Raw genomic sequence first — 22,853 nt, forward strand, 5'->3', positions numbered from 1 at the left:
TATTTGTCCATATTGGTTTGAGAACCGATATCAAGATCTTTGACCGGTGATGATTTCTAGTTTGGCAGTGATTCTTTTCATGTTCATAAGTTGATGATGACGTGTCAGAATCCGTGTGAAGAGATAAGATGTTTTGGCGTGGACAAGGATCGAATTTCTTGGGAAGCAACGAAGTGCTTAGCAGAATGTGTTAAGGGTTTGACAACTTATCAGATTGATGTGCGGTGATGAGTTATGATCATTCAATGGCTGTAATTGTCTTGTAATTTGTTGTAATGATCTGTAATGATTTGTAATGATCTGATATGATCTATGATGCAGATTCATTATAGGTTAGGGTTTTGTAAGCAACCTAATTGTAAAATGCATTTAGGTCGAGTTTGAGAAGGTTTAGTGTGTCAGTGATCAGAGAAGTGTGTGTGTGCCGAACTAGATTGAGATGTTTGCATGAGAGAAGCAGATTGGAGCTGACAAGGATCTGTAATAGCAAGCTATGAAGTGATGAGTCCAGATCATTTATCTGTTGTTTCCTAACAGTTGCAGCAACATTAAAATCCCTTAACTGGGTAGGTCCTAACATGCCTGATCTTGTAAATCCGTTCATCGGGTGGCTCATTAGTTTGGGTTTAAACTCTCCAGCGAGGTTACTCCTAACAGTATAAAGCTCCTAATAGAGCAAAGTTGTAAAATCCCTTGACCGGGTGACTCCTAACAGGGTCTGCTCTTAACTGGGCATTGTTGTAAAGCTCCTAATTGGGCTAGGCTCCTAACAGGGTGCATTCCAAAAGAGTGCATATTTTGTGGGTACCAATTCCCACCGTGGTTTTTCCCATTTGGGTTTCCACGTGAAAAATCATTGTGTTCATATGGTGGATGGATTGTCGAGTTATGCTTTTGATGTCTTTACTATATTTGCTTAATGATGAACACTTAAGTTGCTACCGGTAATGTTTTGGTGAATCTGCATTAAGTGATCGTTTGATCAGCTACCGGTACTGGTTATGAACTGTTTTGTGAAGTATTGTTCAGATTGGTGAAAGTTTGCAGTTTATTGTTATCACTGATTCACCCCCCCCCTCTCAGTGTTAATGGGATCCTCACATTAACACTATGTGGCGTTGTCCCCAAACCCCTGCAAGGGGCACTACCCCTTGACCCCGTTGGAGGTGTTGTTCTTGACCCGCCATTGCACCCATTTGATTTTACAAGTAAAATGCAAATTTGAGTTTGTGAAGTACAAGTCAATGTCTACACTATCATTATCAGTCTTCCCTTATGTTACTTGATGTTTACTTATCGTCTAGAATATGACTTTTTCTTTTGGGGGGGATGATGTAGTCAATGTATAATGTCTATTGTTATGTTTGATAAGATTGGTTATTCGACTACGTATTAATTTGTTGTTTTAAGTGTTTGTCGGCATCAAGTAGTTGTAAGCATCGATTGGTTGATGGTTGTGTTCTTCTTGGTAATCATCGGGCCTTTAAATATAGAGTATCGTCAAGGAAACTAGTATGATCTAGTCGGATTAACTCTGATCCCTTGCTGATCATCTTTGGTCTTCTTTTGTAATAATTTCATGTTTGAATAAAGACATTTTACACTTGTATCTGGTATGTATGGCCATCTTCATTATTAATTCATCTATTTTATTTATCACATATAGCAATAAACAAAGGAAAGTTTTGCTTGGCTCAAGTGAAGGAAAATTTTGCTTGGCTCAAAGGTCTAATATCTTTGCTTTGGCTTGGGTGCACAATTGAGATGGTTGAGCCCAAAAGAGGATTCCACCCAACATTGTGAAGGAAACTATCATGATGAACTAATTTTTCTACTTGGCTAAATTAATTGTTTGGATGTCCAACTTTATGGTAAAAGTGGCTTAAGTGTCTTTAACTTCCACTTCATTTGACTAAGGTAGATTTTTTGCATGGCAAGGCCACTCAAATTTTCCTCTGAACAATGCAAAAGGGTGGCGAGAGTGACATAGAGTTCCAGTTGGGCTTTTAAAAGCGGCTTGATGAAAGAAATCTCTGTGTGGCATAAATTTAATATTGTTTTATTTTATTATTTAAGATTTTTATTTTTAAATATTAACATTTAATAAATGACAATGCTGTTTTTAAAATATTCAATTTAGATTTGAAACTATTTATATAATTTTAAAAAATATGCTAAAATTTAACATATTTAAATTAAATTTATATTGTTTTATTTTAAAATTAACACATTTAAATATTTAAATTGAAATCTTAAACTTATTAATTTTGAGTAATTTTGTCCTTCAAAGTAAAAAATGAAAATTTAACATGTGATATTTTAATATTTATTAAAATAAAATTTAGCTAATAATGTAAATTTTAAATAAAACTATTATTTTGTCTTTTGAAACATATAGATTATAATTTAATGACTCCCATATTATCAACCACTAAGGACTAGATGTTGGAATCGTTTGCCGTTGTGCCAAAAGCTCGAACTGTCAATGCCTGTTACAAATGCCAAATCTAACCCAATCCATGGGAAGCGGTTAAGCCATGTCACGAGTCCCCAAGGAGGTGTTGACCACTAAGTCAACAATCTCCCCCTCAGCACCGACTGAGACTTCAGCACGCATTGAAGGTAGACTCGAACCCATGACCCAAGGCTCTGATACCAATTGTTGGAATCGTTAGCTGTTACACCAAAAGCTCAAACAGTCAATGCTTGTTACAAACGCCAGATTTAACCCAATCCACAAGAGGCGGTTAAGCCATGTCATGTGTCTCCAAGGAGGTGCTGAACACCAAGTCAACACTAGAAACATGTGACTGGCAATGGTGTTGATCTCAAATGTAACTTGTGTCAAAAACCTTTCCTTATAAGTTTAACAAGAGTAATGGACCACTTGCCATTTCAAGGGTTGTAGGAGGAGGTGTTAGTACATGTCCTAAAATAGTTACTAATTAGAGTTGCTCTATAGAAAAGATCAATGCTCTTCAATTGTAGGAAAGATGAAGAAGACATAAAAGAACAAAGAATCAAAGAGGATGTATCCAGATTCACATCTATTATGTCTTCCTTTTCTACCCTACCCAAGGCCACAAGACTATCAAAAGAGGGTGGAACATTGAACAATTTTTGGAAATCAACAAAAAAACATGTGGATGATGCATTAGCTGATTTGTTTTATTTAAGTGCCATTCTATTTAATGTGGCTAGGAATCCACATTTTCGAACTGCAATTTAGAATGTTGCGAAGTTTGGCAAAGGGTTTTTACCTATCTCTTCAGAGGTTTTCATAACAACTATTTTTTAGAGGTCAAAAGATAGAGTGATTGGAATAATTAGTTGACTTCAAAGCCTCTTGGAAGGCAACAAATTGCACTATATTGAATGATGAATGGTCAGATATATGTCAGAGGCCATTGATTAATTTTTCAATGGCTTGTCCTCAAGCTATTGTTGTTCTTGAAGGCGATTAATACCATGAACCATAATAAACCGTCAAAGTATTTTTTTTAAATATTAGTGGAAGCCATTCTTGAAGGAGTGGAAAATGTGATTCGAGTGGTAATTGATATCGCAACAAATTATGTGGGAGTTGCAATGTTGATAGTAGAGAAGCACCCACAAATATATTGGAGCCCATATGTAGCCCATTGTTTGGATTTTTTGCTTCATGACTTGGTTAAATTCTCATGGTTACATGAGGCAATTCATAGAGGAGAGCAATTGCAAATTTTATAAGAAATCGTCGTCTCACATTGAATCTTTATAGACAACATGCATCTAGGGAGTTGTTGAGGCCTTGTGACACAATATTTGTTTCATTTTATATCACTTTGAAAAGAATGGTTGAAGAGAAAGCAACTTTAATGTTTGTTATTTGTTCCAACGATTGGGAAAATTCAGCTCTTTCTAAAGATCCTAGAGGGAAGAACATAGAGAAAATGATTTTAAATAGGAATATTTGTTTCATATGGTTCATGGTGACATCCCTTATCTTGGCATGCTTTATGAGGGCATGGACCATTCTAAGGAAGCTATTTAGAAAGCACCAAATAATGCTGTGGGTCCTCATCTAATCCTCAAAACCTGATTAGTGATTACATAGCATCTTATATTTTTTGCAGATATTAATAAAGAACCGATACAATATGGACTTTAGGAATTTGGGTGATAAAGTTAGCAGACCATTATCATTGTAGGCTTGTGTGTATCCATGAGCGCACAAATGAATATTGCTTTTGAGCACATATTATATCATTGACTATATTGGGTGTTAGATAATATCCTGAGTCTTCAACGAGCACTATATAAAGTCTTATAGTCAATCTGTGCAGAGATTCCAAGTATTACTATCGACATTTTCCCTTCCTTACAACAATGATACCAAGGGTGGCAGAAGATATAATGAATGCTATGTTTACATATCCTCGTCAAGGTATTGAAGCTTAATATTTTCACTGAGGTTGGGCAAAGTTATTAAAATAACAATAATATCTCTCCGAAATTGCCACCCATGAAGAAGTGCAATAAATGGATGGGAAGTATCATTAAGGAGAATAGTTAAAACAATGGATTAATACATCAAGAAATGCGATTACTAAGAGTTAATCATCTATTATCCAATAGGTGCGATTTGCAAAGAGATGGGATTCATTAAGAAGGGTTGCAACCCCTCACTCCCTATCCCTTCGTTGCATATTAAAGAGACTTCAATATCATTCCAAAGGGATTGCATCGATCATTTTCGTATTTCTATTTCATATCCATTTGTGGATCGCTCAAGTTGAGTAGCAGCTGTATTAGGCTTGGACGCATAAATACAAGTGTTATAAATCAGAAACGGTGCCATATAAAATCACTATTCTAATCAGGCATAGCAGGCAAGCAATCATACCAGATCCGAAGGTCTTATCAGACCAAAAGCAAGTTCATCTTTGCGCATTTATAAAGTCCTATCAGGCATAGCAATCATTAGTAGTTGACCATTATCAGCATATTGCCATTTCATAATGAGTATATCAGATAAGTGATTGGGTAGATTGAAGGGGGCATTTGCATAATTATACAGTGTTATCAGTAACAGAAATATCCTTATATTACAACTTCATAAATCAGAAAAGGGTCAGAATATCTCACTCGTATCAAATAATATTATTTGCATATAAATCGAGTGTATATTTGACCAATATATAGATATCGATATAATCCTTCAATTCATATAGGAAGGATCAATCATAATTTTGTACATCAAATTATATTGCATCCAATACATATCGTAATTCATTGCAATTGTATTCTATATACATATCAGTTCCACAAGTAAGACTTATACGACTGGTTGAGCATAGCAGTCATTATCATTATACAAGTTTGATCATCAATCTAATTCTTGCATAGCATTAAAGGAATTAACTTGCATTGTGAAGGTTTTTATAGAAACCAGTCTCTTGCAATTGAAGTTATAAGTAAATAATCCCAAAATCCTAAGAGATTAAATAATGGGACATTACAAATGTGGAAGTAGAGTATATGGAGATATGGTATACAGTTAATTCTAGATGGAAAATGGTGCATGCATCTTTACATGTTGTAGTTTTCTATTTGAAGCGTAAGCTATTTCAAATTGATAGACAAAGTGATTGTGAAATAATGGTGCAGGAGCACCCTTGTGCTCACAATGGTCAAAGTTGGATTTTTGTTTCCTTTTGTGTTGTTTTATGTTAATAAGGCCATTTGGGCCATTATTGTTTATTTGGACCCATTTGTGCAAGTTTGGGGTCCATTGGTTTAAAAATGTAAAAATTGTCAAAAATTGTCAATGTTGTCATGACAATTTTTCTTGTCAAGTGACAACTTTTCAAAAGTTTGTTAAAAGCTGTTAGATGTTAGTTGAGGGTTGGTTGGTGGTTAGAACTTGTTTGTTCAGGCATAAATAGACCTGATTTGTACGACCCAATGGTTGGAATGTAATTTTTGGAAGTGGGAACAATAAAAAACACATCATTTTCTGCATTTTCCTCATGTTTTTTGCTGCTCTTTTGATTGTATGGCTCTGTACAACATTGTACTGGTCGGAAATCAATTGTGATTGATGGAGGACTGAGTTATCTGCCGTTGGTTTGGTGTAATTTCATCAAGTGTCAAGAAAGTTATGGCCATTTTACCATAAGCAGCCCTATAAGACTTTTTTTCTGGAAGTTGCAGGCTGTTGCAGCAATTGGTACGGACTGTACTTGCAAAATAAAAGTCTGAGACTGATTGGAGATGAAAGGCCATTGAATTTACTTTCCATTGCTTCTTGTTTCATCCAATTTCATTAAAAAATAAGCAAGTTATTGATTTTTACTCTAGAATTGTAAAAAACCCTAGGTAGGGTAACTAGTGAACAAAAACAAATGCATAAATTTGCCATCCACTGTTAGAAAATCCTAAAACTTGGTGGAATGGCTTGTTTTTATGTGTACTTGGATGTCCTAAAGTGTGCAGAGGCTGATGTGGAAGTTTGCATGTGTGGTGATGCAATGAAAGTCTGATATCCCTATGTATCAGATTGTGAAAAACCAGTGAGAGACAAGAATTGCATGAAGAAGGAAAAAGATTGAATTGCATTGGTGTTTGGTATTGAAGGAATGTGTGAGGGACCCTCCCAAAGCAAAAGGAACTTGTTTGAAAGTCATAGAGTGTGGAGAAAGCAATATGTTCTTGACTGTCCTAGTAGACCCCTTGTCACAATAATGGTTGCCAGTCATTTGAATTCTGCAAACAGTGTCACAGTGGGAGTCTTTCATTGTTGTAAGACCAATGTGACGTGTCCAACCCTTGTGTAGGATCCCCCAAATAGGCTGGGAGGGTTTCAAGTGAAAGCCACATTAATTTGTCCTTCTTTGCCATCAATTAGGACTGTCCTATTGAAAGGTTTGATATGTGTCAATGAAAGTGAGTGGAAATGTTGGAATCCACAAAGTTGTTATTGTTGTAATGTCACAAGCCTAAAACCAGTAAGTACATACTGTCTAGTGTTGGTGGTCCAAAGCCTAATGATTGTTCAAGTCTAGAAACCTCAAGAGTACATCCAATAGCACCTAAAAGATGGACAATGTAACCATGGCCTTTGAATGTGAAGTTAATTGTACTTACCCCTGCCTCTGCATCAAATAATGGGAAGGATTTTAAGAGGTATTGAGAGGTTTGAACCTGCTCTAGTAGTTGCATCTCTAATTGAAAAACAATGTTGGAAATACAAGGAAATAGAAGGGATGTTTGGAATGTCAGCAGCCAAATATGACATGGCTTGAGTTGATGTACTTAGGTATAGATGGTGGATGATTTATGGAGCAAAAAATCATGAGCTACAATGCTTTGTATTATGAATATTTATTGAGGAAATAAGCTCATTAGCTTGTGAGAGGAATTGGAGCTTCTTTGACAACTTCATTCTAAATATAGGAACAAATTCTAAAATTTTGGAGATATTTTGTACATTTAGAGAAATTTAAAATTGTTTATTAACAAATTAAAGAATGACTCCACTTGTTCTTAACAACAACAAATTTCAGAAGAGATAGTAGTGCCAATTGTTGATGAGCTTGACTTTTTTTATGATGAATTGAGCAATGCATTTGGTGATTGTTTACCTCACTGGGTAAACAGGAATAATACAGGAATTGAACAGCAATGCACAATGCAATTACAAAGGAAGTACCAGAATAAGCTTTCCATTAATGTCAAAAGATATTCATATTATAATCCGTCCTTACATTACATCTCCTCCAACACCCGGAGGTGGTACAATATATGACAGCCGAAGGGGTGCGACATAACCGTTGTGACTCCAACTACCTACCCGTCGGCTAACTAACTGACCGCCGTAACTCATTATTACCGACGACAACATAAACATAATATGACAACATAACATAATGATTATTCCCGTCAACAGAAGTCGACTCCGACGACTTAATACAAAATAGAGATGAACGACAGAAACTACTGACACCAGTCGGGCCCGGATCTTATACACTTCCTGCGTCCTCGCCTGAAAACCCTTTTCTGCTACCATCTGATGCTCAAGTGCGGATTTCACCAATATTGCTTCCTTTGCCATCACAGTCCGCCTGTGCCTAACCCAAACTTGTCTACAAAACACGTTTTTCAGTCTGAGCTTCCACCAACTGCCACTCAATTGATACTGTCTCCCTAGCCAATTTGTCCTCGATAGCCCCCCGTGCTGCTCTCCCGGCATCCAACTCCTGGGTACGCTGAACTAAGTCTCACGTGACTATTGCCTCCAACCTGGTGGTTAGCTCCTCCCGAGCCCTCTGTGCATCCACCACGGCAACCTCACGTCCAGCCAAGACATACTCCGAGTTCCTCAAAGCGTACCAGTCATGCCTGGAGGTGGCCACAATCCGCTGGCACAAATACTAGGAGACACCTCAAATCCTCCATCATACTCCCCAAAGGCTAAAAACTGAACTGAATAACTCCCTGGTGTCATACAACTGCGCAGACCTGCAATGCCTTCCCTCAAACTCTGTTTGTTCCCAACCTCCAAATTCGTCTCCCTCTACGACTTATGGCTTCCCCGCCAATGCTTAGCTGCAGGCTTCTTTCTCACAGTACGGACAACCACAACACTTCCCGTGGTATTTTGTAGCTCAAAAATAAACTGGGGGTCTGGGGGCAACGCCCCCAGTGGGGTCGAGGGGCAGCGTCCCTCGCGGGGTCCTGGGGCAGCGTCCCTCGCGGGGTTCTGTGATATTTTAAGAGGGCCAACACCAATTTACAACCCTCAGAACCATACGAAAGTCCATGGCGCACAGCATTTCTGTGATATTTTAAGATGCCAAAAACCCTTCTTCTACACTCTGAATTTCCAGTGTCCTGGCTTCAAACTCCAGCAAATCATTTTAAATCTGGCTGTCGTCGTTTTTCTTTTTTTTTTTTTTAGCACATTAATGTCCCCGATGGCACCCCGGCCATACAACCTCCCTGTACGGTCAACAACAGCACTGGCACCTCCGATCTTGCGGTCAACACCCTCCACCGTACGACTGTGTTTGTTTGTGCGGGGGCTGCGTTTATGTCTTCGTGCTCCGCAATAGCAGTGGTTTCCACCGCACGGTGGTGGACGTGCTACCGTAAGATGGTTGCCACCGTACGATGGTTCCACTGCACGGTGGTTCCACCGTCGGTGTTGCCACCGCACGGTGGCCCCACCGTCGGTGTTGCCACCGCACGGTGGTGCTACCGTACGGTGGTTACACCACCAGTGGCCCCACCGTCGGTGTTGCCACCGTACGGTGGTTACACCACCGGTGTTGCCACCGCACGGTGGTTCCACCGTCGGTGTTGCCACCGCATGGTGGTGCTACCGTACGGTGGTTCCACCGTGGCTTTCTTCTCCTTTTTCCCGTACGGTCAGCTGACTCGTACGGCCATACGTTTTTTTTTTGTTTTTTTTTTCTGCTAGAGAGTCTTCTGCTGGGGTCCCCTGTCTCTGAGATCGCCCTTCATCCTTCTCTGTTTTCCTCGCCCAAAAGTCTCCTGCTTTTGTCTCGTGCCTCTCGAGTTGCTTGCCTGGCCTCTTAGGTCCCCTTCCATCCTCTCGGGTCTCCCTTCGGACTCTTGGGTGTCCGTCCAGCCTCTCGGGTCCCCTGCGCGCTTCGCGTGGTAGGGTTTCAATTTGGGCCCGTTGGTGGCAAGTCTATTTTCAATAGCCATCGGAAGACTTGGAACCACAAATTCTACAGGGACCACGATCTCCTTCCCGTACATAAGAAGAAGAAGGATAATAAAGATTTTGAAGGCTGCGGCCTTCCACACAGGGTTCCAATCGTTGCCGACACTCTTCAGATTATTTACGTCGCCAGGGTTTGGGGCGTCTCCCTTCCAATATTCTTTGTATTCCGGCAGGTACACCTCTGTTGGTTGCTCTGGTTGCTCTGGTTCCTCTACTTCTAGCTTGTAGCTTTGGAACATTTCGTAATCCCCCATTTGCCAGTGGAAGAGCCCGTTAAGTGAGCATACCTCATCTTCAGAACATCCCTCCAATTCGAGCACCCCATCACTGTTCGGCTCCATCGCGTTCTTGCCCTTACTTTCATCGGGACCCCCTTCCCCTTTATTAGAGTCCTCTGAGTCCGAGTCGGAAGAGGCGAGCTCTTCACCGACATCTTGGGTGTGTAGGTCAATGGTATATTTCCGCCCTCCCTTCTCCATGGAAAGTGTATTTTTCTTCCAGTTGTGGTTTACCCTCGCATTGATCAACCACACTCTCCCCAGGATGGCGTCATAGCCTTTCTTCTTCGAAGGAATGACCACGAAATCTAACAAGAATGGTTGCGTACCAATTGTCACTTGTTGGGCCATCAACAGGCCGAGTGGCTTAATGCCGTGTTGGTCCGCTCCCACCAGGTTGAATGTGGGTGGCCACAGGGTGGGCTTCCCCAGTCACTTCCATGTTTCTTCTGGTAGTACATTCACCCCAGATCCACCGTCCACAATGGTGTCCTTCAGAATGGTCCCACGGATACCCATTTCTACCACAGCTGGGTGTCTACCACTGCTCACGGCTAGTAACATCGGGTCAGTCGAAGGGCTGACGGAAACCTCCACTTGTGGTGTACTCTTCGAAGCGGTGGCGGGAACCCCTACCTGTGGTGCACTCGACGATGTGGTGGCGGGAACCCGTACCTGTGGTGCACTCGATGCTGCGGTGCTTTGCACATTGGTGAGGATGGCAGTCCTTAATTGTGGCATAGAGTCGAGAAGGTCTTTTACCTTTATCGACACCTCCATCTGCAATATTTGCCCAATGATGTTATTTTCCGCTTCCGTACGGAATGATGTACTCGCCACCTCGTTGTCCCGTCGTTCGGTCGTCATCTCACGTTCAATATTGGCCTTTGCCTCCCATAATCTCTCCTTCTCCGTACGAGGGTCGGGATAAGTGGCTTTTTTCATCTGGGTGCGGGTGATCGCCAGTACTTCTTTCTCACCAATCTTCTCAGCCTTCTCAATGTTGAGGAGATTAACCCCTGCCTGCGGGCAATTTGCGTCCTCATGGTCGCCTGGCCCACACCAACGACAGAGGTGCTGAGGGGTGGCTTCCTTCGTGCAATCACGGGCGAAGTGCCCCCACTGATTACAGGCCCTACATTGGATAATTGGCCGGCCCTTGGCGTCATACTGGATACGGCTTCCGTTATTGGTATTGTCGCTATTCCTTCCGACGCCGCCACGTCTGTTGTCCCGGTATCCTCCAGATGATGCCGTTGTGTTGGTATGTTGGCCGGTACCCGCTGGTGCGGATGTTGTGGCCTGCTCCGTGAACAGCACCTGGTTCATTTGCGTACCTCGGGTTTTCATGTTGTATGGGCACTCCTTGGTGGAGTGTCCCATCACTTGGCAAATCTCTCAGAATGCCTTCTTTTGGTAAGTACCCTTTGTGTGCCCTTCCTCTTTGCACTCAGTGCACCATATGTCCCCTTCGTTCCGACCAGTGCTTCTCATTATTTTGAATTCCTTTCTCATTCGCTCCATCTCTTTCTGGAGCGCTTGCACCCGTTTGCCAGCCTCGTCGTCGCTGCTGCTTTCCTGTGAAGAGTCATTGTCCTCGGATGAGGATTTATTACTTTTCTTCTTCTTTGATGTTTTGTGTTCGCTCTCCAGGTCCATTGCCCTATTATAAGCGTCGTCATATGACGTCGGGGGTACAATTTTCATCTTCCTCCGTAGGGAGGATTTCAACCCTTCAACGAACCATCGTTTCTTCAATCCATCTGCGGGTTGGCTTTCCATTTTACCCAAGAGTTCTTTCAGCCTCCGACTATATGCCCGTACTGTCTCCCTGGTACCTTGTTTGGTACTGTATATCTCTGTTACAATTTCATTGTCATCACGGAGCAACCGAAACTCCCCCGTAAATTCCTTCTATAGATTGGCCCACGTGGCCACTTTTTGCTTGTCCACATCGGAGTACCAATCTATGGCAACTCCTCGTAACGTGGCTGGGAACTGCTGTACCCAGTCATCCTGGTCTGTTACTCCGTTGGCGGACCAAATGGTTTCACATGTACGGCAATGCCGTAAGGGGTCTTCCTTGCCCTCCCCTGTGAACTTTGGCAATTTTTGTTTACTCGCCATCCCACCACTGGGTCTCGCTCCTCTAATTCCTTGTGTGCTTGTACCTGGTGATCCTCCGCCTCCTGCAACTGAACCTCCACTCGTGGGTCCTCCGGAAAAAGTTGCTGACACCAAACCAAACAAATTGTGCTCCCTCGGCACCTTCGGTCATACCGTCACCTTCCGGTGTCTCCCTCCGATTGTCCTCCGAAATGGACAAATTCTTTAGCAAGTCTCTAGTAGCGTCGACCAGGTTTAGACTTCGCCTTGTTTGTTCCACCAACTCTCCGCGGCTTCTTACCCTACGGTGGTATTCTGGCGAATTGTAGAGTTTTCCTTCGGCACCCTCCGTGACTCCTTCTGGCAACCCTACAACAGTGTAGACAGTGTAGTTCTCTCTGTCTATCTCTGCCTCCGCAACCTCCGTGACACCTCCTGGGTTCCCTTCGGGCAACCCCTCGGCCGGTCGTCCCTCGGCAAGCTGCTTTAGCCTACGCCTTCATTCTATCTGCTGTCTGAGATTTAATGCGGTTTGTGCCACTTCCCATTCGTCACTCTGTATCTTTTTATTTTTGTCCTTATTTAGTCTATTGGGCATAAGTCAAAGGTTCAATTTCCTCCTGGCCTGGCGCCATCTCGTTCTGTTTCCCGTCGGCTGTTCTCTTCGTAGCGTTGCAGGATTTGTTGTCGTCACTCTTCCTGGGCAATCTCCTCTAGGCGGGCCTGTTGTGCCAGCGATGCCTGTGCAAGCAACCGGGGGAGGTGGTTCATCAACCAGTTTACTGCCGGGCTAACCTCCAGCGCTGTCCACACGGCACTTGGTGGGATTTCTACCTCCGCCGCTCCTCGTCGAACGTATGTCTGAATGGCTACCTGGAGCAAAATTGAAAATTCTCGCGTTGCCGTGTCTTCTCCTATGTAAAGTTCTGTCCGCGCGTCGTCGACCTCCGGGTTTACTTCATCAACGGGTGGGCCCATTGTGTCTATGCGCCATCCGTGTCTTCCGTTCCCGAGTTCGTCTAGGCAACGACGCCAAATGTTTACCTCACTGGGTAAACAGGAATAATACAGGAACTGAACAACAATGCACAATGCAATTACAAAGGAAGTACCAGAATAAGCTTTCCATTAATGTCAAAAGATATTCATATTATAATCCGTCCTTACATTACATCTCCTCCAACACCCGGAGGTGGTACAATATATGACAGCCGAAGGGGTGCGACACAACCGTTGCGACTCCAACTACCTACCCGTCGGCTAACTAACTGACCACCGTAACTCATTATTACCGACGACAACATAAACATAATATGACAACATAACATAATGATTATTCCCGTCAACAGTGATGATGATACTACATCATCTCAACAAAGTGCTCTTGATGACTCGGAGGTTTTTTGAAGTTTCAAAGTCTTGAGTCTCCACTGTCCTTTTTAACAAAAGCACATCTTCACAATCATGATTTCTCATGTTTCTAATGGTCTAACTTTGATAAGTTTATCATGGTTTATAAATGTTTTATCTTATAATAATGATTTCAAATCTATTTATCAATGCTAAACTATTTTTATAATTTTGTAGATATATTACCTATATTTTAAAAAAATTGAATTTATGTAAGGCTAATTTAATCACAATTTATTTTTGGATTTTTTCCCCTTGCCTAACTTCATCCAAAGTTTATGGTTGCCAGACAAAAACTAGAACTTGAACCTTGTGACATAGGTCTTAATTTTAGCCAGTAGTTGGCATCTATTGTATTTGTTTGTTCTTGATAGTTTACCCTCTTGAACATTTGAAAATCTTTCTACAAGGTTTGATTGTTGACGGGGGGCTACATCTGGAGCAAAAATATAGTCATTAATAATTTACATTGAATGCAAAACCCTTATGAAATCCTATATTTAAGTTTATTTAGATCCTAGGAAGCTTCTCTTTACAGTTCGAAGAATGATTTAATTGTATATGCTGTTCTGTTTTGTGTTGTTTGGCAACAAGTGAATTAGAATGCTAACAAAGTATATGCAGCCAAAGTTATCTCTATTTGATAAGGGTAAAGGGCCTAGCATTCTAAAGTTAGACTATCTCTTGGATAGGTTAGTTGGGAGTATTACACAACCTTATGTGTTTTAAAATGGAGTATGTTTGCTGAGATTCAAACTTTATTTTATTTGGTAATTAACTCTCAAATTTGTTGTTAGATCACATCTTGATAGAAAAGTACAACAAATATTACCTTCTTTTGTTTAGGGTTTTTAAATATTTCCTTGTGTTATTAGGCCCACCCTATAGGCCTTGGTCGGGTTTTAGTGCAGTCTGGGTACTGGTCCAGTATCAGTACGCCCCCGGGTTTGCCTAGGGTACTACTTGGGTGCTCGGTTTGTACCCTGGTGTACACGGGTGATCCCAGGAATAACATTGCTTGAATTTCTAAAGTGGAGCCAACTCCCATATTTATTTGGGGATGTAAACTAACATTCTTTTGAACATTGAACTAAATGTCAGCTTGCACTGTAATATGCGGAGAAAACGGTGTATAATGTGTATTTTGAAATTCAAGTCTCAATGAATAAAAGCAATTCGAAAGAGCAAGATTTCCCCACATCCATTGTTTCTCCTTTTTATTCAGAACTACATATGCATGGCAGTTCAATAACAAAACAGTTGCTTGTAGGATTGCATATGGAATACAAGAGAAATTCTCTAATATTTAGTGTTAGATAGACGATAAATGCCATTATCATAAACTTTTGACTGACCCAAAAATTAATTTATTAATAAAATACAAACAAATGACTTCACGCAATAGGGATTTACTATATAGTGAAACTACATATTTAGTTTATTTTATCACCAGGTAAAGGCAAATCCATCCACATTGCAAGAGGGAGATGCTATTAGCAATGTTGCATTAATACACATATGGGCTTTATACCTGAAAATTGAAATAGATCCAATTATGATGTCCAATGAATAGTATGTGTGAACGGGAGACCTGTTTGGCTCTTACATAATGTCCAACTTGTAACTAGAACTTTTCACTTTATTTCTTCAGATTATTTAAATTTTATTTCTTAAGTTTTCATGGGATCTGGGTTGGATCTCACATTAAGTATGCTAGTACCCAATAAATATGCAAGCCAGGCTAGGTGCATTTCCAACAAAGGAAAGGTTATATTTGGGTGAGGGAAGAGCACAAGTATGGCATCTGATAACTTGGGATATCATGAACATTTATAATTCATGTTGTTCACATGAATATCTGTAGATTAATACAGTGGTAAAAGACATTTAAGTATATTACAAATCAAATGTACATTCTACTTATTCCTGCAAATGTCTTTCATAGAATATGGTAAAACAATATGATATAATGAGATATTTAAATATTCTACTTATTGGCAATTATGGATTTATGAGTATCACTGTTCGTATAATTTATAATTTTGAACATATGTGTGTGCATATCCAAATTGTCAGCTTAGATATTTTCCTTTGGCATGCCTAGTTGTTCATTTAATTTGATATTTTACCAAAGTAGACTCTAAGGATTTTAAATTAGGAATAATCCTACTATAATGTCTATTTTAGTATTTTGTCTAATTTTTATCAGACATTCCTCAGCCTCTTTAATTTAACTATATGCCTTTTTTTTCCTAATATGGCACAAGTAAGATGTAGACATATTGTGGCAAGATTTCAAACCTTACGAGCTTGGGAAAATTATTCAATCTCCTTGCCTTGAACTACAAATTTGTATATGAAGTTCATCTAAGGTGACCTACCATTGTAAATATATAACACTATTATTATCATGTATAAGAGCCCAGCTTTACAGAATTATTATGTAGTCCATTTTTTAATTTGAATTTAGTAAATCTAATAAATAGGAATCAGAAAGCAAATTAAAAGCTGTTGTGTACTTCTTTTACCCTTGTGTCTCCTGAGCAGTAGAACAATCCACTTTTAGGTTTTACAAAATCTAATCGTGCTCCATTAAGGAACTTCAAATGTTAAATGGACCTTATTCTTGCTCCATAATTTAACTTGCAAATCCAACTTCACACTCAATCTATGTCATACTAGACCATGGAATAAGAAACTTATTAATATCTTATTCTCATTTTAATGTTTTTGACAATGTGAAGATGTGTGATTAAATAATAAAATAGTGTATTTTATCAGGCTCTTGCATCTCAAATTGAAGCTGAAAGTGACCCAGTAGCCCTTTTACCAAAGGTTGTGGCACTGCTCTATGTGCAGGTGAGTAAAACTAATTTTCTTGTTGATTTGATTATGATTTTTTAACATTTGTAATAAAAAAGTTTTCACACAAAAAACTCTCTAAAAGCATTTATGTGTAGGTATACAACAAAGCTTTACAAATCCCTGGCAGAATAATGGCTGTAGCTGTTTCTCGATTGAAGGTAAGATATTTGTTTGTGATATCTTATATTAGCATTTAGATTTCTAATCAACGCCATTATTTATATGATCTTAGTGTGCTGGAATTTTTTTTGTTTTCTTGTGTTGATCCCCATGTGCTTCTTGATAGAAAGAAAATGAAATATCGCATTACTAATGTTTGCTGTTAGCTTGTGAAGAATTTGGGGATTTATGGATAAATTTGTAAATTAAAAGGTTAAACACAACTCCAAAAGAACACTAAACCTTAAAACAAAGGAGCAAAAGGACTGCATTGAATCAAAAGGTTTAAACTTTAAACACTCTAGAACAAGTACAAGGGTTGAATTTGAGACCATAGTTGGAGAAGTGCCTGAGTATTCACAATTTTTTTTTCAAGAAATGAGTACTCTTTGGAAAAATTTGTGGGTTATTGTTGATGTGGCTAAAGTCGTGCTTTGATTCTTTCCGATCAACACAAAATAGAATGCTAAGTATCCTATCCTCTCTTGAATAAGGAAATCTCTAATGCTGTTTTAGATGATCAAAGGGGACAACCTCAAGGTTCCAAATGTTAGGTCTTAACTACAGGATAACTCAGCGGTTTGGTTTGTTTTGCTGGTAAACACAAAGGGGTTTATGTTTACAACAAGCTGGCTTGCATCCAACAATGGTGTGATTCTCAGACTGAGGAAAATAAATAACAAAAGGGAAGGGTTTAGGAGACGTAAGTACAATGATAGAAATGGTTGGTGGTGTGGGTAGACAGATTTCAATAAACAAACCCCTGCTTTGCCAGAGATATACTCACAACTTCACAGGGATAGTGCAAGCTCCAAGGGAATGAAGGATTTTCAGACTGGAGGTACTCATTTAGGCACCCAATTTTGGTGCAGCTTAAGACAAATACCTACAGTTGAACTAAGCACAATAGTAAGGTTCATTCTAACCATACACGGTGACCTACAATCAACAAGCCCCCAATGGTATGAACCTGAAATCAAATCAAATACCCTCCACATTTCACCATTAAAATAACTAAACCATACTTAACTAGCTGAAGGGAAACCATGCAAACATAAGAAAACAAAATAACAAACACCATACTTCAATGTTCATATATTGATTTCAACTGCTATTACAACAATTTCTTACAGCAGTCCTATTCTACTCCTAATCTGAAAATTGCATCTAACTATTTTAACCTCTAAAATTCTAACTACTAAAATCTAACATGCTAACCATCTAACTCCTAAAAATCTAACCCTTTACAATGAGAGAGGCCTTGCCTTTTATAGATTTTACATTTTTGAATCAAAGGCCAGGATTGACTGCATCCAATGGCTGCAATCTGCCTTCTAGAAGCTTGGCAGCTTTAGCCCATGCTTAGTAACTCCTTATAACTTCCCAACTGCCACTTTCAACCACTTCCTCAGCTACCACCAACTATTTGATATCAGTTTTGGTCAATCAGGCAACTGAGGAATAACTGACCTGTGTACCCCCTTGTTTTAAATGCATATAACAGGGCCCATAGGTAGCTATTTACATTAAAATAATTCAGTTTTTACAAACTAATTTACAAACTGATTTTCTAGAATTTCTAGTTGTGTAATTTCTGAGTAGCATTCTGAGTGTTCTTTTGTCTTCAATCTTGCTAGTGGACTTGAACTTGTTGTTCGGTGGTGGTGTGTATCTCTGTGCTTTGTTTTAAGCTCCACAATGCGCTCTTCATTGGGAGCGCTCCGATCGCAATCATGTCTTCAATCTGCGTTTTACGTTTCCCCTTGACTCGTTGTAGCCGCATCAATCTACAAAAGTGAATTCAACTTGAATCAATCACCTTGAAAAATTTAAGTAATTTTAACAAATATTGAGTGTTGTCAAGGAAACGCCAGGCTTCGTCTTGGGGAATAAGAGGGGAAAATGAAAGATATTTACTTTTAAAACAATTTGAACCCCCTAACTTCATTTCACTTTTGACTTAAGATTGCGCCACTTTAAAGGGAAAAGTTAGGCAATTTGGAACAAAAGTGCCAAAAAAGTTCCTTTTCATGATTTCACTTAATGTTATCTTTTTAGGAAAAACTTAGGCATTTTGAAGGCAAAGTGCCAAAAAGTTCCCCTCCATTTTAATTTCTCAGTTTGCCAACTTAACGAAAAAGTTCGGTGATTTCATGAAGAAGTGCAAATAAGCGCTTATTTGCTTTTTTCAATCTTCTTAAGGGAAAACTTAGGCGATTAAAGGGTAAAGTGTCAAAAGTTTGATTTTATAAAAAACCTTTAGGCACTTTAATCTATCGACTCCCCCTTCATTATTCTTATTTTTATCGGCTCCTTAGGGAAATTTTCAACCATGTGAGGCGATTAGAAAGGCACTCATTTCAAATGTTTCGATTTGCCTTAACCTTTAACATTGTCTCCCTCCATCAACATTTTTTTGGTGATTAAGAGGGGAAATAAGACACTTTATGTTTGAATCCCTAAATTTTATTTTATATCAACTTTCTTTTATGAATGTTGACTTTGGGGTGGTTTTCTCAGGCCACAAAAATCACTAGACTTTCTCCTATTTAGATGAATAAGGGTGATATGAAGGCATACATAGGAGATTTCTTGGTGATTTTAGGATCATTTGTCAAAAATAAAATAAAAGTGAATGCCCAATGCTTTATCTTTTCTTGCCTTTGCCTTGGCTCGGGGAGATTTTTGGCAAATGCAGAGGGTTTGGGACAATGGAATTTTGCCCCGTTTGGACTTCATGTTTTTGATCGTCTAAGTCGAATTTGGGTCTTTCTTCGGCGAATTTAGACAAAGCAAATGCGACCTTTTCTCTTGTTCATTTTTCGGCCTTGAAGGGCGAAGTTGAGTACGACGAAAGGAGGGTCTGACCTTAGCATTTCACTTTGAGTTATGTATTTTGATGGGGCTTTGCAGAGAGCAATAAGATCATAAAAGGTTCGAACTTTTCCTACAACTCTGTCTCTCTCATTCTCGGGTAGACTACACAAAAAAAACAGGGGTCCCCTATGAAGCAGGGGTATGTGTGCAAAACGCACGACAAATGGCGACTCGGCAGGGAAATGTTCCTGAACATTATAAGGATGACTTTTTAGATCGAACCCAAAATCTTTGGCCTATACCCCACAAAACAAACCAAATGACAAAAGATAGATTCAAAATAAAAATGAGGTCGCAAATTGAGTCAACTCACTGATCTTGAAAATCAAGTGTGTGCAGTGAAGTTCATTCCAGCTTAAAGACAATTGAGACATCATTGTTCAATCAAGGCAAGCTACTGTTAGTGTTTGGTAGCTTCAGAATATATTTTTCTCTAAATTTAAAATAATAAAACTAACAAAGGCAGTGATTCATATAAACAAAGGCAACAATTAATAGAGTTGTTAACTAAAGACACGCCCTTTCAAATAATGTCTCCTTTCTAAAGAGGTGCATCATTTCACTAAACATGGAGATATAAGGAGACTCAAATCATTTGTAAATGTGACGAATACACACTTACATTTTTTATCCTAAAAACTAACATGGTATCAAAGCCAGGCTAAGATTTTTTTAAGCCAAGAGGGGACAACGGTTTCATTGACACTTGACCACAGAAGCACATGGCTGAGCACAATAGCGGACAAGTGGCGTGGGAGGTCTTCTTTTGTGCTACGACCTCTGTGTGTATGCACAGGTGACACTCGTGCCTGTGCTTTAGGCACCACGACTCTCACCCCTTGTAGCGCTAGCAAGGTAAACAGCGCGGAGGACACCAAGGACAGCCAGAGAGCCCACGGCGATGTAGAGCGCCTAGCAAGCACGTAAAGATCACATGTGGGGGTTCACAGAAGCACCAACGGGTTCGTCCAAACGGCTTGCACACACTTGCACCCCATCACAGTGGTGTGAGCCAGACAGTCTCCGCAGAGAAAAAACGGCCGAGTCCTTCAACGATTGTGCGCCCAACAGGGATGCCATGTGGCTGAGGCTGCTCTCAGGTTGCACCAGCGGTGGCATCCTCCTCCTTGCCTTCCGTTGCATCTCTACAGCAGCACCACATGCAACAGTGCGACATTATGACCGTGGTTGAACTTGTGCGTCTGGTCGAAGGGTCCCAGATTCTCTGCGACCAGTGCGCCATGTTGCACATCCAACTTTGAGGTCTTTTGTAATGTTCCTACTATTTAGAGATCATTAACCTACAAAACAGATTGTTAGAACATGACAAACATATATGTATATATAAGTAATCTAAATTATAATGTAACTTAAATGCTTATTTAACATAATCATGATTTTTATCTAATAAAAAGGATACAAATGCCATACAAAGTATGTCCTTAGGCGGCCGTGAGGCTCGCCCTCTTGGAACCCCTTGGTTCCAAGCCCTCCAGGAAATCGAAGATGAGTTCGAATCCTGTCTTGGGTGTAACCTCTTACACCCAAGCCCTCCAAGGAAGACCCTTGTCTATTCCTTGCCTTGGGTGATGCCTTCATCATCCAAGTCCTCAAAGGGGATCGGCCCGACCTTGAGTCCTGTCTTAGGTATAACCTCTTATACCCAAGCCAGCCAAGGAAGACCCTTGCCTTACCTTGTCTTGGGTGATGCCTCCATCATCCAAGTCCTCAAGGGGAATTGACCAGATCCTTCTCTTCTTGATTGAATTTTTGTCAACCAAGCCATACATTTGCATAATAGTTTCAGTTCGTAAACTATCCCTTGTGTTAACATGAATTCTTAATGTATTCTTAATTAACATAGATATATATATTTAGTTTCAGTTCGTAAACTATCCCTTGTGTTAACATGAATTCTTAATGTATTCTTAATTAACATAGATATATATATTCTTCCATCTTTTACATATGCATTACATCTCTTAACATACCTTGTATTCCTAATCTTTCTTAATACGCAAACTTATGTATACAACCATTAACAAATTATATCTTTTACCTATGTTTAGTGACTAGTGAATGCTACACATTAATTAATATATATACATTCACTAGACTATGAGTAATATCACATATTAATGAACATTACACATTGCCAATATGTATGAACATTACACATTAATTAATATTAATGAACATTACATTTATTAATTTATATCCCTACTATTCATTGATACGTATACTCGTTAACGTATGTTAGTACAAATTCATTAACATACGGTTTATACTTATTCCTTAATATCTGTAAACCATTCATTAATATGTTCATTAAAGTATTCATTATCATAAACATTACATATACATTAATTACATTCATTAACCTTAACTTCTTTCATTACCTATCTATTATAATTAATATCTATATTTATAATCATTATGTTACTCCTTGTTCTGATTGAATATATATATATATATTCACTAGATTACAATTAACATCACCCATTAACGAACCTCACACATTACTTAGTAGCTAATATTAACGAGTTTCACACATTAACTACAATAATGACATTACATATTAAATAATATACTTATATTATTTAATAAATAAAACCTTGTATCACTTATATTATTTAATAAATAAACCTTGTATCTTACCTTACCTCCACAGTCCGCTCTCCCTTACCTTTTCCCCTGTCCACCCTCCTCCCTGCCTTCTTTTTAACCCCTGCCACTGCTCTTAATATAACCCGTGAGGGGGTATGCCCCTCCACGGGCCCCTTCCGCATGAAGGGGTGCGGGGGTAATCGCAGCCTCACGCACCACTTCGTGCGGGAGTAACCACTACATTAGTCATGCCTATTAAATATGGTTTCCTTTTAAATATGTTAAATATTAAATATATTAAATATTACATTTTATTTCATTTTAAATATATTAAATATTAAATATGTTAAGTACCATTCCATTTAAATATATTAATTATTAAATAGCAATAACTTAAATATATTTTTCATTTATTTATATTATTATTTTAATTATTTATTTACCTTAACCTAATTCAATTAATCCATGCATTAACATTATTAAGCATTTTTACATTTGGTGCAAATTCTCTTAGAGTGCACGATATGTCCTTAATCGTGATTGTTGACTATTCAATTAGTGTTCTTAAATTGTGGTTCATGCTAAACACCACCCTTGAACCCATCTATCATAATGGTCTTCTGATTACATTCGCAATTTTGTCTCTTTTAGAGACTCCACACAATTGCGGACCACTAGCGATGTATGTCCAATTAATGTCAATTAGTCTAAATACTTTTCTTGTTCGTTGGAGAAAAAGCATAGGATTACGTTGTACGTATTCTTTTTCCCATCCTTATCCTTTAAGGAATATTTATTAGTTATAATAATATTTAATA

At 39.2% G+C, this 22,853-nt stretch overlaps 1 protein-coding gene across 3 annotated transcripts in view; it reads left to right on the forward strand.

Moving 5' to 3' along the window:
- LOC131042897 (E3 UFM1-protein ligase 1 homolog) overlaps positions 1 to 22,853 on the forward strand; it is a 251,377-nt gene that overhangs the window by 186,821 nt on the left and 41,703 nt on the right. For all 3 annotated transcript variants that reach the window (XR_009105331.2, XM_057976226.2, XM_057976225.2), the window contains exons 17-18: positions 16,309 to 16,386; positions 16,488 to 16,550. Coding sequence is in view for 2 of the 3 variants with exons in the window: in XM_057976226.2 (XP_057832209.2) it covers positions 16,309 to 16,386; positions 16,488 to 16,550 (141 nt within the window). In the remaining variant the exon portion in view is untranslated. The remainder of the gene's footprint in view (positions 1 to 16,308; positions 16,387 to 16,487; positions 16,551 to 22,853) is intronic.

The sequence above is a fragment of the Cryptomeria japonica genome, chromosome 1, assembly GCF_030272615.1.
Source record: "Cryptomeria japonica chromosome 1, Sugi_1.0, whole genome shotgun sequence".
NCBI lineage: Eukaryota > Viridiplantae > Streptophyta > Pinopsida > Cupressales > Cupressaceae > Cryptomeria > Cryptomeria japonica.